Raw genomic sequence first — 15505 nt, 5'->3', positions numbered from 1 at the left:
CATTTTCTGATAGTAGCCATTCTAATGGGTATGTCTGAAAAGAGGGAATTAGACCAGGGAACCTCTTCTCTATGCTAGACACTATTTCTCAAAATGCATGTAGTCTACTAACTGAGGAGATCTGGCTTTTATAATAAAAAAGGTACCTAGTAATACAAAAAAAAAGTGGGTATGATGTAGTATATCTCATTATGGTTTTGATTTGCATTTCCCTAATGACTAATATTGAACATCTTTTCATCTGTTCATTCACCATTTATATATGTTCTTTAGAGTAATGTACATGAAATCCTTTGCAGGAGGGACAAAGATGGCAACATAGGAGGATCTTGAACTTCCCCCCTCCCACAGATGCACTGAATGTACAGCTACACATGGAACAATTTCCTCTGAGAGAAATCCAGAAACAAGCTGAGTGACCCCTACACATCAGGCAACTAAGAAAATCCCACACTGAAATGGTAGGAAAAGCTGAAACACACTCGCCATAAACCCTAATCCTGGCACAACACCATTCAATCAAGACAATATCCCCAACTCTCAGCTTCTCCTGGAGAAGGGAAGGGTTTGGGCAGCACATCAAGGATTCCAACTTTTAAGGCTCCTACCCAAGAGAGAGACCCCCAAAACACTTAGCCCTGATAGCCAAAGGGGCTTGTGTCCACAAATTCTACAGGACTATATAAAACAAAGAAGCAGTTCTTAACAAGCACATATGCTAGCAATCACTATATCCCCAAGCTTAGCAAAGAGGGAGCAGGCAAAATGCCCATCTTCCAGGCTTTTCCTGGGAGGGTACTGACTGCATACTTTACAACCTACAGCCTCAAAGTCTGGCTTCTAATTTGCACACTGTAGGAGCTAGCTGTGATGTTCCATGGAGCCAGGGGGAGCAGGTCACCAACATCTCTTTGGAAGGAGCTTACACACATGTCTGGTGCCCAGCTTCTGGAGCTGCTGCCCGAAGCATGGTGGTCCCCCTTTGTGTGGCTCTGATAGGGCTTGCACAAATGAGTCTCACAGGACTGTAAAAAACAAATAATCCAAACAAAAAACAAATTACTTTAAATGGTAAAGGAATGCCCTACCACCACCACCACCACTACCATGGCTATACATCCTGGCTCAGTGCAAAGGAAGCAGGCAAAAACCCACCTCCTAGTTTCTTCCTGAAAGGAGAAACTACATACTTTCCCAGCTGCTGCCTGAGGGTTTAGCTTCTAATCAGCTTGCATCAAAGTTCTGATTGTGATCCTCCACTTTGGGACCCTGACAGGTCTAGGTATACCTTCAACTACTAAACTAATTATGGTGGCTAGGACAATCACAAAGATTTGAGAGAACTAGAAGCTTGGGCTGGGCTGATTAATGAAGCTCATCTCCTACATGAGATTAGTCTGTCAAGTTGGGAAAGATGGCTGTTTTATCTAATGCACAGAAAGCAATACAGAGAGTCAAGAAAAAAATGAAGAAACAAGGGAATATGTTCCAAATAAAAGAACGAGTTATATTTCCAGCAATTGGTATTTATGAAATAGAGATAAGTGACTTAACCAATACAGAATTCAAAATAATGGTCATAAAGATGCTCACCATGGTCAGGGAGCAATGCATGAACAAAATGAGAATTTTGATAAAGAGATAGAAAATACCCCAAATAAAAATCAAACATAATTTATAGAGCTGAAGAATAGGATTAAACTGAAAAATTCAATAGGGGGATTCAATAGCTGATTAGATCTAGTGAAAGAAAGGATCAATGAATTCAAAGACAAGGCAGTGGGATTCATCCAATTAGAGGAGCAAAAAGTAAAAAGAATGAAAAGAGTGAAGTTAGTTTAAGGAACTTATGGGACACCATCAAGCAGACCAATATACACATTACAAAGCTCCCAAAAGTAGAGAGAGAAATGGACAAAAAAACATATTCAAAGAAATAGTGATTGAAAACTTCCCTAACCTGCAGAAACAAGCAGACATACAGATCCAGAAAGCCCAAAGAATATCCATCTAAAGAGATCCACACTGAGTCACATAAAATTAATTTTCAAAAGTTAAAGGTGGGTAAAGGCAGCAGGAGAAAAGCAACTTCTTACATACAAAGGAATCCCCATAAGACTATAAGCAGACTTTTCAGCAGAAAATTTGCATACCAGAATGAAGTAGAATGATATATTAAAAGTGCTTAAAGGAAAATCTGCCAATCAAGAAACTCTTATCTATGTGGCAAAGTTGTCCTTCAGAATTAAAGGACAGGTAAGAGTTTTCCAGACAAACAGAAGCTAAGAGTTCATCACCAGTAGACCAGCCTTACAAGAAATGTTAAAGGGATTTCTTTAAGCCAAAACAAAAGGATGCTTATTAGTAACATAAAAATATATAAAAGTATAAAACACACAGTAAAGGTAAATATACACTTAAATTCAAAATACCCTAAAATTGTAATGGTGGTAGATAAATAACAGAACTATAGTATAAAGGTTAAAGACAAAGTGTTAAAAAGAACTATAACTACATAACTTGTTAGTGGATACACAATATAAAAAGATGTAAATTGTGACATCAAAAACATTGTAGTATAAAATTTGTGTGTGGGGGGTATAAAAATATAGAGGTTTTGTATGCATTTATAGTTAAGTTGCTATCAGCTTAAAACAAATTGTTATAACTATAAGATATTTTATGTAAGCCTCATGGTAACCACAAAGCAAAAACCTATAGTAGATACAAGAAAGGAATAAAAACATATCACTATAGAAAACCATCAAATCACAAAGAGAGAAACAAAAAGCTATAAAACAGCCAAAAAACATTTAACAAGATAGAAACAGTAAGTCCATAGCCATCAATAATTACAATTAATTGTAAATGGACTAAACTCTCTAATCAAAAGACATAGAGTGGCTGAATGAAATTCTAAAAGAAGACTCAAATATATGCTACCTACAAAAGTCTGATTTCACCTTTAAAGACATACTTAGACTGAAAGTGAAGGATTAGAAAAAGATATTACATGCAAATGGAAACCAAAAGAAATCAGGTGTACCTATACTTATATCAATCAAAATATAGACTTTAAGCCAAAAGCTGAAACAAGACAGAAAGGTCATTATACAATGAAAAAAAGGGTCTATTTATCAAGGGGATTTAAAAATTATAAACATTTATGCACTCATATAAAGCATCTAAATATGTAAAGCAAATATAAACAGATATGAAGGAAGAAATAAACAGCAATATGATAATATTAGGGGATTTCAAAATTCCACTTTCAATAATGGATAGATCATCCAGACAGAAAATCAAAAAGGAAGTATTGGACTTAATGACACATTAGACCAGATGGACTTAACAGACATTTACACTACATTCCATCCAACCACAGCTTAGTATACATTCTTCTCAAGAACACATAGAGCATTCTCCAGGATAGATCATACAAGAGTGAGTCAAAAATTACCCACACTACAGTTATATTTAAACTCCTGTTGGCTGCACAGCCAGAGTGTGGGTAATTTTTGACTCACTCTCATATGTTAGGTCACAAAACAAGTCTTAATAAATGTAAGAAGTCTGAAATAATATCAAGCAGCTTTTCCAAACACAGTGGTATGAAACTAGACATCAGTTACAAGAAGAAAACTGGAAAATGCACCAATGTGTGGAGATTAAACAACATGCCACTGAAAAACCAACAGGTCAAAGAATAAATCAAAAGGGAAATCAAACAGTAACTTGAAACAAATGAAAATAGAAACACAACATACCAAAATGTATGGAGTGCAGCAAAGCAGTTCTTAGATGGAAGTCCATAGCAATAAACACCTAAGTTAAGAAAAAAGAAAGATCTCAAACAACCTAACTTTACACCTCAAGGAATTAGAAAAAAAAAAAAAAGTTCAAAGTTAGTAGAAGGAAAGAAATAGTAAAGATAAAAGTGGAGATGAATGAAATAGAGACTTTTTAAAAAAAATAGGAAAGATAAGTGAAACTACCAGCTGGTTTTTTTGAAACATAAAATTGACAAGCCTTTCACTAGACTAATTGAGAAAAAAGGAGAGTAGACTTAAATTCAGAAATGAAAGAGGAGACATTACAACTGATACCACACAAATACAAAGGATCATAAAAGACTACTAGGAACAATTTTATACCAACAAATGGGACTACCTAGAAGAAGTGGATAAATTCCTAAAAACATACAACCTACCAAACTGAATCATGAAGAGATAGAAAATCTGAACAGATCAATTACTAGTAAGGATTTTGAATCAGTAATCAAAAACCTCCCAATAAAGAAAAGTCCAGGATCAAATGGCTTCACAGCTGAAATTCTACCAAACATTTAAAGAAAAATTAATACCAATTCTTCTCAAACTCTTGCAAATGATAGAAGTGGAGAGAACATTTTCAAACTCATTTTATGAGGCCAGCATAACACTGACACCAAAGCCAGACAAGGACACTGCAAGAAAAGAAAATTACAGGCCAATATTCCTGATGAACATTAACACAAAAATCCTTAATAAAATATTAGCAAATTGAGTTCAATAGTAGATTAAAAGAATCATACACCAAGATCAAGTAGGATTTATTCCAGGGATGCAAGGGTAGTTTAATACATGCAAATCAGTAAATGTGATGCTCCACATTAACAAAAAGAATGAGAAAATCATATGATTATCTCAATAGATGCAGAAAAATTACTTGACAAAATTCAACCTCCTCTAGTAATAAAATCTCTCAATAAGCTGGTTATAGAAGCCCTCAACATAATCAAGACCATATGTGACAAGCCCACAGCTAACATCATACTCAATGGTGAAAAACTGAAGGCTTTTCCTCTAAGATTAGGAACAACATAAAGATGCCAACTCTTTTTTTTTTTTTTTTTTGGCCACTTTTAATTTAGTGCTTGGATATCATAGCTAGAGCAATTAACATGTAAAAGAAATAAAAGGTATCCAAATCAGAAAGGAAGAAGTAAGGTTGTCTCTGTTTGCAGATCACATGATATTATATATAGAAAACCCTACAGTGTCCACCAAAAAATAGTAGAGCTAATACATGAAATCAGTAAAGTTTCAGGAAATAAAATCAATATACAAAAATCAGTTGCCTTTCTATACACCAACAACTAACTAGTGGAAAGAGAAACCAAGAGTACAATTTCATTTACAATTGCATCAAAACAATAAAATAAAATAAATTTAAATGAGGGGGGAAGATATTGATACTTGTGCATTGAAAATTGTGAATATAGACAAAAGAAATTTAAGAAACAAGTAAGTGGAAAATATTCCATGTTCGAGTTGGAAGAATTAATATTGTTAAAATGTTCATAGTACCCAAAGTGATCTACAAATTTCATGCAATCCCTATCAAAATTTCAATGCCATTTTTCACAGAAATAGAAAAAAAAATCCTAAAATTTGTATAAAACCACAAAAGATCCTAATAACCAAAGCAATCAAGAAAGAATAACAAAGCTAAAGGCATTATACTTCCTGATTTCAAACTTTATTACAAAGCTATAGTAATCAAAACAATATGGTATTGGTATAATAATAGACACATAGATGAATGGAACAGAATACAGAGCCCAGAAATAACCCATGCAAATATGGTCAATTAATTTTTGACAAAGGAGTCAAGAATATACAATGGGGAAAAGACAGTCTCTTTAATAAATGGTGCTGGGAAAACTAGATATCTACATGCAAAAGAATGAAACTGGACCCTTACCTTACACTACACACAATAATCAACTCAAAATGGATTAACGACTTGAATGTAAAACCTGAAACCTAGAATATTTTATAGCGGTAAGCTCCTCGGCATTGGTCTTGGCAATGATCTTTTTGAATTTCACACCAAAAGCAAAGGCAACAAAAGCAAAAATACAAGTGAGATTACATCAAACTAAAAAGCTCCTGCACAGCAAAGGAAACCCTCAACAAAATGAAAAGGCAACCTACTGAATGGAAGAAAATATTTGCAAACCACATATGTGATAAGGGGTTAATATCCAAAATATACAAGGAATTTATAGAACTCAATAGCAAAAAAACACAAATAACCCTATAAAAAATGGTCAAGGAACCTAAATAGACATTGTTTCAAAGAAGACTTACAAATGGCCAACAGGTACTTGAAAAAGTGCTCAACATTACTTATTATCAGAGATATGCAAATCAAAACCTCAGTTCGATATCACCTCATACCTGTTAGGATATCTGTTATCAAAAAGACAAGAGATAACAAGTGTTGGTAAGGATGAAGAGAAAAGGGAACCCTTGTACACCGTGGGTAGGAATGTGAACTGATTAATCCACTGTGGAAAACAGTATGGAGTTTACTCAAGAAATTAAAAATAGAACTACTCTATGATCCAGCAATTCCAGTTGTGTAAATATAATTGAAGGAAACAAAATCACTATCTTGAAGAGATATTTGTGCTCTAATGGTAATTGCAGCATTATTTACAGTATCTAATATATGGAAACAACCTAAGTGTCATTAGATGAATCAATGGATAAAGTATGTTTTATATACACAATGGAATATTATTCAACCTTAAAAAGAAAGAAATCCTGATTTTGCAATAACATGGATGAACCTGAAGGGCATTATGCTAAGTGAAATAAGCCAGACAAAACAAATATGCATGGTATTGCTAATATGTGGGGGAAAAGAGTTAAATGCATACAGAGTAGAATGGTGGTTGCCACATGCTGGGAATGGGCGAAATTGGGAGAGGCTGCTAAAAGGGTACAAACTTTCAGCTATAAGGTGAATAAGGTATTAGGATCTAATGTATAACATGGTGAGTATAGTTGATAATACTGTATTGTATAACTGAAATTTGCTAAGATTGTAGAACTTAGCATTCTCACCAAGAAAGGAAAAACAAAAGGTAAATATATGAGTTGGACAGATATGTCCCACCTTAAATGTGGGAATCCCTTCACAGTGTATATGTGTATTAAATCATCATGTTGTACACTTTAAAAATATTAGAATTTTATTTGTCAGTTATACCTCAATGAGGCTGAAAAAAATTTACTTAATTAAAAAAATCCTTTGCCCATGTTGAAATAGGTTGTTTTTTATTGTTGAGTTGTAGGAGTTATTTATATATTCTAAATATTAGTTGCTTATCTGGTATATGACTTGCAAATATTTTCTCCTATTCTGTGGGTTGTCTTCACTCTCTTGATAGTGTCCTTTGATGTACATTTTTTTTTATTTTGATAAATTCTAATGTATCTTTTTTTATTTTGTTAGCTGTATTTTTGGTATCATATCTAAGAAATTATCATTAAATCCAATGTCAAGAAGATTTTTTCCTATGGAAGTAAGGGTCCAACTTCATTCCTTTGAATGTAGATATACAGTTTTCCTAGAAACGTTAGTTGAAAAAAACTCTCCTTCCCCCATTGAATAGTCTTATATGTGAGCATTTATTTTAAGGCTCTCTATTCTTTTCCAGGCCTATATATCTGTCCTTATACCAGTGCTACACTGTTTTGATTACTGTAACTTTATATTAAGTTTTGAAATCAGGAAATGTGTTTCAACTTGGTTGTTCTGTTTCAATATTATTTGGGCAATTAATAATAAAATCTTTTAAAGTACATTCCAGGCAGAGTTTCTTGTTTGTCAACTGTGTGTAAGATTTATGCCAGTGACATCCATATTTATATTTTAAGGCTGACCTGTCCTGACCTCTAGACTTGGAACTGCCTGACATCTCCACCAATGCTTCTCGATATTAACAGGTCAAAAACACAATTTTTGTTTAAATTTAAACCTCTTCTTTGAAATTTGTTTCTCCTGGTTTCCATATCTTAGTAAAGAGCATCACATACTTTTTCTCTCTTTATTTTGCCACTGCTCCTCTCCCCACCCCTCACCATATTCAATCTCTCAACAAGTCCTGTTGGCTTTTCCTTCCAAACATCTCCCCAGTTTGACTATATCCATCCTTATTACCATGTCCAAGTTACAGTCATTATGTTCCCCCCAACCTCCTGACCCAATCTATTCTATTCACAGAAGTTGGGAAGTCTGAGAAAAGATGACTTCTAGAGTCTTACCTTTAAGACGTTTGTCCAAGTATTCTAGGACTAATCTAAGCATTTGAACTACTGCAAGAATTAAAGATCCAAACGCTAGGGATCCTGTGTGATATCTGGGCAAAGATAAAATGAGAATAAAGGTTAAAATATTTTTACTATTAACTAAAACAATGTTAGTTAATTTTTGTTGGTAAAAGGGATCTGCAGAAGGATTGATAGGCAAGAGCTTCTTTACACTCTCTTATTCAGATTGACAAAGGTCTCTGTAGAGGAGTTTAAACCATATACATCCGTTTTGCACTTCATCCACAAAAATGATACCAAAAGCCTGTCATCTTATGATGATTTTATGTTTGAGCTGAGCAATGAAGAAACAGAGACAAGTTAGTCCTTAATCTTTAATTTGGTGCCCTCCCCTACCTCTTCTCTCCAATAACCTTTTAGAAGGATATTGGCCTGGGTAGGGATTATAAAACTGTGGCTATAAAACCAGACAAAGCCAGTGGACATCTACGAATCCTGAATTATACCTTTGACCTCAAGTACTTTGCCACTTGAATTATAAGCATAAGATTGAATTATAAGCACACTAAACATAACTGGAAAGACAGATGTAGGTTTCAGTGTGAAACTTACCTTATGGCTCGTCCAAATGCAGTAAAAAGTGGATATGGTGGGATGTCATCAGGTTTTTTCAAGGCCCAGTAATAAGAAGCAAAGGCACCAGCAAGGGCACACTGACCCAATGCAATGACAAAGTTTATAAGCCAGAGAAAGACAAATAGATTGAATATCTGGAAGGTAGTAATGTATTGATGGTACAGGCTCTTTCCACCATAGAAAGCAAAATGACACCGAGCCCCAGGGCAAGCTTTGGCAATTTCAGTTGTATTAAAAATCTGCACTCAGAAAAAAAATAACAACATGAATAATATAATATTAAATGCTATTCCAAGATAACACCTTCCCTACCTTCTCTTGTGTAGCCCCCAATTGCACGTCCTGCTTTTTTTCTATCAGCTTCTGCTGTTATTTCTATTTTCTATAACATCACTTTATATAGTTCTTTAGTGAGCTCTGGAAAGTACCTCATTTTTCCATCATATGGTCATCAGTCTGCATCCACTATAATTTCAGATTTATTAGTGTTGTTGCTGACTCTGCCTGCTTCTTAGGTATATGACAGGACAAACGAGCTCAGGACAATAGCAGTGCTTTCTCTCTATTCTGCCCACGGTTTCCAGGGCTCTCTTGCTAACACCTGACCCATCCTCCCCTCATCAATGCACATGTTCTTTATTTCAGGCTGATTCCTACAACAACTGCTAGGTGAAATATTGTAGAGTTCTGTATTGAAATAAATAGAAGAGTTTCTTTTACTTACCTCTGGGTCACAGGTTTTATTTTCATGTTTACATTGCCCCTGTGGGGCTATGACTTTGTATATAGGCACCCCTGACGTAGCCAAGTAACTGAGTGAACTCTATTAAGGATAAATTATTTGCTGGTAGATTGAAAGTAAACGGACAAGAAAATAATGCAAATCACTCAAAAGTACTAAAAGATTAATTTCAAAAAACTTCTAACATTTTAATAATTCATTCTTTTTCAGGCCCAGAGTAATATAACATGGGTCAGCTGCACCAAATGGCCCCTTAAAAACGTGAAATATAAAAGAGATTTTTTAGGTATTGCAAAGGAGAAGTACTATATGTGAAGACGAAATAAAACAAAAGCTACCATATGACCTATTTGAGGGGAAATTCAGTTGGGACACGAAAACTTTTTAGAGCTTAGCCATCATCATCATCCTCACCATCATCCTCATCATCACCATCTCAATTATATCTTTAGGGTGTTCCTAGTCTTTCCAGGATGGAAACAGACACAAACTCCTGGCTCCTGAGTAGTCGTGTGTACCTGAGTTTTAAAGAGGTTTATTACCAAAGGATACACTGCTATCACAGCCCAGTAGGAAATGCAGATTGAGAGGAAAATGAAAGTTAAAACTGGATAAATTAAGGTAGTAGGGATGTATCCAATGGCTCTGAAATAAAACAAATAGTTGAAATTCAAAATGATCCAGAATTATAATTTCTCAATTAAAATTGTGTCTGTTAGAACTAGAAATAAGTCTTTGACTGAATTCATTCTAAGAACAGTGGTAATAACCATTGACTCTTTTTTGCATGTGTATATATACTTAGTTGGTTTTAAAATTTTATTTATTCATTTTTAGTAAGCATTCTTGCAGTGCTCGTGTTTGATTCCTGCCCAAAGTTCCCCAAGCCTCCTCTTCTTTGGTTATTTCTGTCTGATGCATAAAGATTTGATGCATTATAACCCTCGTATTTCTCCCTTTTGTTTAGACTTTTAAAATTGGAGAGGACCTTGAAGATCATCTGATCAATGTGAGAATCCATCCCTAATTCAAGAATTCCTTCTGAACTATCTTCAAAACATGTTCATTAGTCTGTGGTGACCTCACTGAGTGAAAGGAACTTACTTTTTTTTATGACACAGCTTATTCTATTTTCTTAACAACCAAAGTATTAGAAAGTTCTTCCTTATCTGCCTGCATGTAACTTATATCCACCACCTTCTGGAGAAGAAATGATCACCTTTTCCACACATCAACTCTTTATTCTTTTATTCTGTAGGATAATAATTCTTTTGATATTTCCTCCTGAGATATGGTTTCTAAAATATTCATATCCTGGTTGCCCTATAATCTTTTCAGCATGTGACAGTAAATTAACCCTATGCTGTTTGATATAGCCACTGAGAACTATGATGGAACTATGTCCACTCCTAATGCACTGACACATTTTAGACTCGTTTTTGTATTTGTTACCTTCTCCGCCTCACTATTTGGGCTATGCTATTCTCTTTTCCCCAGACACTGCTGTTGAGTGAATTGTTGGGCATCCCTATGTTTACCCTGTATTCTCATGCCCATTTATTCCAGCTCTTATTTTCTCCTGAAAAAATGATTAACCAGTCACAGTAGTAACTGCCCTTTAACAGACACACACACACACACACACACTTAGAGGCATAGCAGTGGGATAAGTGAATCGTACAATATGATATTATTTAAGAAATAACCCAGCAAATTAGTAGTTTTCAGTGGCTAATGATAGGGCTTCGGTTTTTGTGGGAAGGAGAGAGTTTAACAAACTGCTTGTTAACTATTTCAAACACTGGCACTATTATTATTACAGATGACGATTTTGTTAAAACAGTTCTGAAAGACTATTTAAAATAATTCGGTCCTTGTCATTAACACCTCAGTTTCCATCATTCTAAATAGAGAACATGATCTATTTGCTTTGTAGCAACACTTTCCATGTTGTTTCCATGCATTATTCAAAAGTTTAAAGTATTATCCTCAAGTGACCTTTTGGAATCGTTTAGAAACTGTAGGTGTTATTACCTCACAGCATGAATTTTATGAAAAATTGTGTTTATTTTGTAGCATTTTAAAATAAAAATGTCTCTGGGTATAAAGTGTTCCTTAATTGAGAGCTGTAGATATAAAACATATCGTCTGGTGCTGCTAGAACCAATTATTCTGTCTACTGGCAAATTTTGTTACTTATATAAAACTAGCAAGAGCACGTAATTGACTTTATAGAATTATGGTGATTTAAAGTTCTGCAAATGATCTCAACCATTAATATTAACATAGGACTCAGAATGGGAGTAATATAACATATAACTAACTTTTATGTAGCACTTTATTACTTACCTTCACATAAGTTATTCTCCTAATATATATCTGGTGTTAAAAAAAAAGTGCTAGTGCATAGACTACACAGGTTTTAGCTTTATTTTACCCTGTGGTAATTGAGGTTTAGGGATGTTGAAAGACTTGTTAGCTTGGACTTTTTAATACGTGGCAGAGTCTGAACTTGAACAAGTCTTCTTGAATGGAAAGCAGGTTTAACAAGTCATCTTAAAAGGAAAATAATCTGGGGCATCTACAAACAAGCAGTGACAGATATGACTGACTGATACACATTAAGATGTACATTATGTGTTTCTCCAGCAAGGCCTTACTTGCTCCCCTCCTTCAGCAGGGCGATGGAGATGCGGATTCGTTTCCTGAGGAAGATCAGCATGAGAATGATGAACACTTCAAGGATGCAGAGTATTATCACTTTAAACAGGAAGAAAAAATTAGTGTGTGATGCAGATCAACCCAAAAAGCAAACTTTCTCTGCAAAAGTTAGGACTGATCTTCATGATTATTTCTGCCAGTTCTGACACTTCATAATTTAAGCAGTGCTACCTCTCCAAAAACGCCAGTTTTAGAAATTCACTTTCAAAACCTCCCAGAAAAGCTAAAAAAAATCTAGATCAATACTTTTAGCTAGAGTTAAAACAACTCAGTTTAGACAGGCTTCATTTTATCTATGGAAACATTTCACACCATTTGTAGAAATGAGAAAACAGGCATGGAAGGAAAGAAGGGCTGCTTTAGGCAACTCTATTTTAGATGTCTTCACTTTTCCTTCTTTGAGTAAGAGAGTCATTACAGAAGAAAGATTTTGAGCTGCCACCCCGCTCACAGCGCCTCTTAATTAATTGATCTTGCTGATGGACAGAGCGGTTTCTGGGAAGCCACAGTTTTAGTTTGTGACTCCACCCATCATGGTTGCCATTGATGAAATCAGTGTAAACCCAAGCCAAACTGTGTAATAAAAGTCTAGAATCAGAATTAAGGGAATCTAGTTCAGTTTTGAATTAAAGTTTATAAACCTCTTGAACTAAGAGTTATACACGTTTAATAAATTGTGTAAAAAACCATATTTATGTGAAGTAAGTGAACCTACAAAGAAAGAATAAAATGTATGTGTGTAAAGAAAGAGAGCAAGTAGAGGAAGTCTTGGCTCCGTTTTGGCTTTTTGTTTCCTGGATCCAGGTACACTTGAAAGTCCAGCTGCTTTTATGCTATTTTGAGTTTGTGGAAACATTTCTATATTCTTAGAATAAACACCCCTGCCTTGCCTCTGGCTTGTTCCTTTGTTTCTTTTTACTTGAAGCCAAACAGTCCTGATTACTATATTTTCTCAGTTCTAAGACATACCTTCAATTAGTAATATCCTTTTAGGAAAAGTAAAGAAGTTCTTTATTAAATATCTATTCATTCATTATAAAATGCATGCTGACCCCAGAGATGTTAAAAAGTGAAGAGGTATGGATCCTAAATTAAGGAAATATAGTACTGCTAATAACAGAATCTGAAATTATAAAAGAAACTTAATGGAAAGTTAAATTAAATTCCTACCCATGAAAGAATCTGTTTTAATAGCACTCTTGCTAGATAGTTACTCTGTTCATGCCTGAACACGTCCAGAGTTAGGGCACTCATTATTTCATTCTATTGTTATACCATTAAGATTCGGATGTTACATCACACATCAGTTAGTATCTCCAAGTAAGAAGAAATCAGTTAACCTAGAGATGTGGGAAGATCTTAGTAATGTATCATCTCGCTATTACACCGTCTTTTTGTTAAACTGTGTATTTATGTTTTTATGCACATTTGATTCTCTTAAAACTAAACTGAGCCCAAATTGTGGAGTATAGCCATATTAAGTGAAAATAATTATCTTCTTTGGACAAACTTAAAAATATGAAATATATCAGAGTCACTTTATGTTCTGAAACTGCATTGAAAAAGAACATTACATATTAAATTTGTACCTTTACAAAATCACGCATTTTAAATGGTTATATTAGAGAAATTTAACTGTCTTTTGAATTTATATATTATATTCCTTTCTTCTGTTTGAGTAAGAGCAAAAGATAGAAACATATTTTTTGAGTCCCTAGAGAGAAGCTGGTATAAATCTAACTTTACCAAGGAGGCTGGTATAATTAATAGAAATGAGAATAGAACCATTTCCTAATACAATCTAAGACTCATAAAAATCATAATTTTTGTGTGTATAACTCTGCATATTTTTAGTGTTCCTGTCAATTACTGTAATCTCACACATACACCCTTGTCTGGTGCCTAGGATTTCATCAAACACAGAGCAAGTAATTAATTAATGTCTGACAAATGGGTTGTGAAAGCTAACACTCATCTGAGGAAAGATAAGTATTGCTAGATCTGAAAATAAAAGAAAGCTCTGTTTTTTCCTCAAAGTACCTCTCTTAACTTTTCCAATGGCAGATTCTGATCACCTCAATGATTTTTGTGTTGAACATTCTTAAGAGACAGCAGCGGAATGACCACAGAACTTGTAACTAAGATCCATCTGAGAGTAAAACTAGAGGTTTCAGTACAGATGAGATTTGTCATCTTTAGAAATGACAGATAATAGTAAGTGGACTGCTGAGGAGATACAGAATCACTCAAATTCAGGAAAAGTAATGAGGATGTAAGTCCCAAGATGCCTGATTTTTATAGTTAAAAAGAAATGACTATAAATGAAGTTCTTCTGAAACATATTTGAAAAAACAATAATGTGTTATGTGAAGGGAATTAGCTGGCATGAGAACTAGAAATGGGAGCCCAAAGAGCAAGAATGTAGCATTTTGATTCAGCACTATCAGAGGAACAGAGAAAAACTGAATTTGGCAGACAAAGGAATCTGGTGGGGGCTTCCGCGCAGCAGGGCTAGGTCATCAAGCTTGCCATAAGCCTGAAGAAAACATCTCTCAAGACTATCCGCGGGTCTCTGCTAAAAAACTTTCTCATTAGTAATCTTATTCCCCATATGCCTTGATCCCAGGAAAGCAGTGTCCTAGGTGGGACTATATGTCTGCATTCTGGTCACAGCGAGAGTATCCTAATAGTGTAAATGGATAAAATGGCACTCTGGTGACATGCTGTGAGCTGATGACTTTTGGGTGAAGTGGCAAAATTAAGTTTTCAGATTTATGGTGATAGGATCCATGCTGGAATCATGATGCTCTGCAAGGTACTGCCCCCTTGTGGGCTATCTCTGGGCTCCTTAGCAGGCTGCCTCAAACTTGTCCTGCCTTGCTCTCTAGCTTCAACAATACATGAAGACAACTTTTTTTTTTTGAGCACCATGTAATTAGAGATCATCTTTAAAATCTTGATTAAAGAACATGAATCTCTATAAAGTGCAAGGAATAGAATAATAAAACCATTCTAGGATTACAGGATTAAAGTCATCTCTGAAATCATCTAGCTTTTTAAAATTTTGTTAATATTACCCTTGTAAGTCAATCTAAATAAACATTTCAAAAGTGTAAATTTCTTTTCAGTTACGTATTATTCCAATTCTGTAACAAGTAGTTTAAAAGTCCTGTTATGAAAAATTTGTTTCTTATTTTTCTTTTCCCTTTTTCTATTTTTAAAAACAAGTTTGAAAAATCAAACATTTTTTTCCCTTTTAAAATGCCTTTCTTGGATATCAGATTAATGGCTATAAACATCT

The 15505-nt window shown here is 34.6% G+C and overlaps 1 protein-coding gene across 1 annotated transcript in view; it reads right to left on the bottom strand.

The window, feature by feature from the left end:
* SLC44A5 (solute carrier family 44 member 5) overlaps nt 1-15505 on the bottom strand; it is a 348242-nt gene that overhangs the window by 10682 nt on the left and 322055 nt on the right. The window contains exons 12-16 of the mRNA XM_057695206.1: nt 12144-12243; nt 10036-10128; nt 9466-9553; nt 8718-8980; nt 8100-8194 (exon numbers count right to left, since the gene is read on the bottom strand). Coding sequence (XP_057551189.1) covers nt 8100-8194; nt 8718-8980; nt 9466-9553; nt 10036-10128; nt 12144-12243 — 639 coding nt within the window. The remainder of the gene's footprint in view (nt 1-8099; nt 8195-8717; nt 8981-9465; nt 9554-10035; nt 10129-12143; nt 12244-15505) is intronic.

This window comes from Hippopotamus amphibius, chromosome 1 (genome assembly GCF_030028045.1).
Source record: "Hippopotamus amphibius kiboko isolate mHipAmp2 chromosome 1, mHipAmp2.hap2, whole genome shotgun sequence".
Classification (NCBI taxonomy): domain Eukaryota; kingdom Metazoa; phylum Chordata; class Mammalia; order Artiodactyla; family Hippopotamidae; genus Hippopotamus; species Hippopotamus amphibius.
Note: the sequence above shows the minus strand (reverse complement) of the source record. Positions and strands in the feature narration are given on the sequence as shown.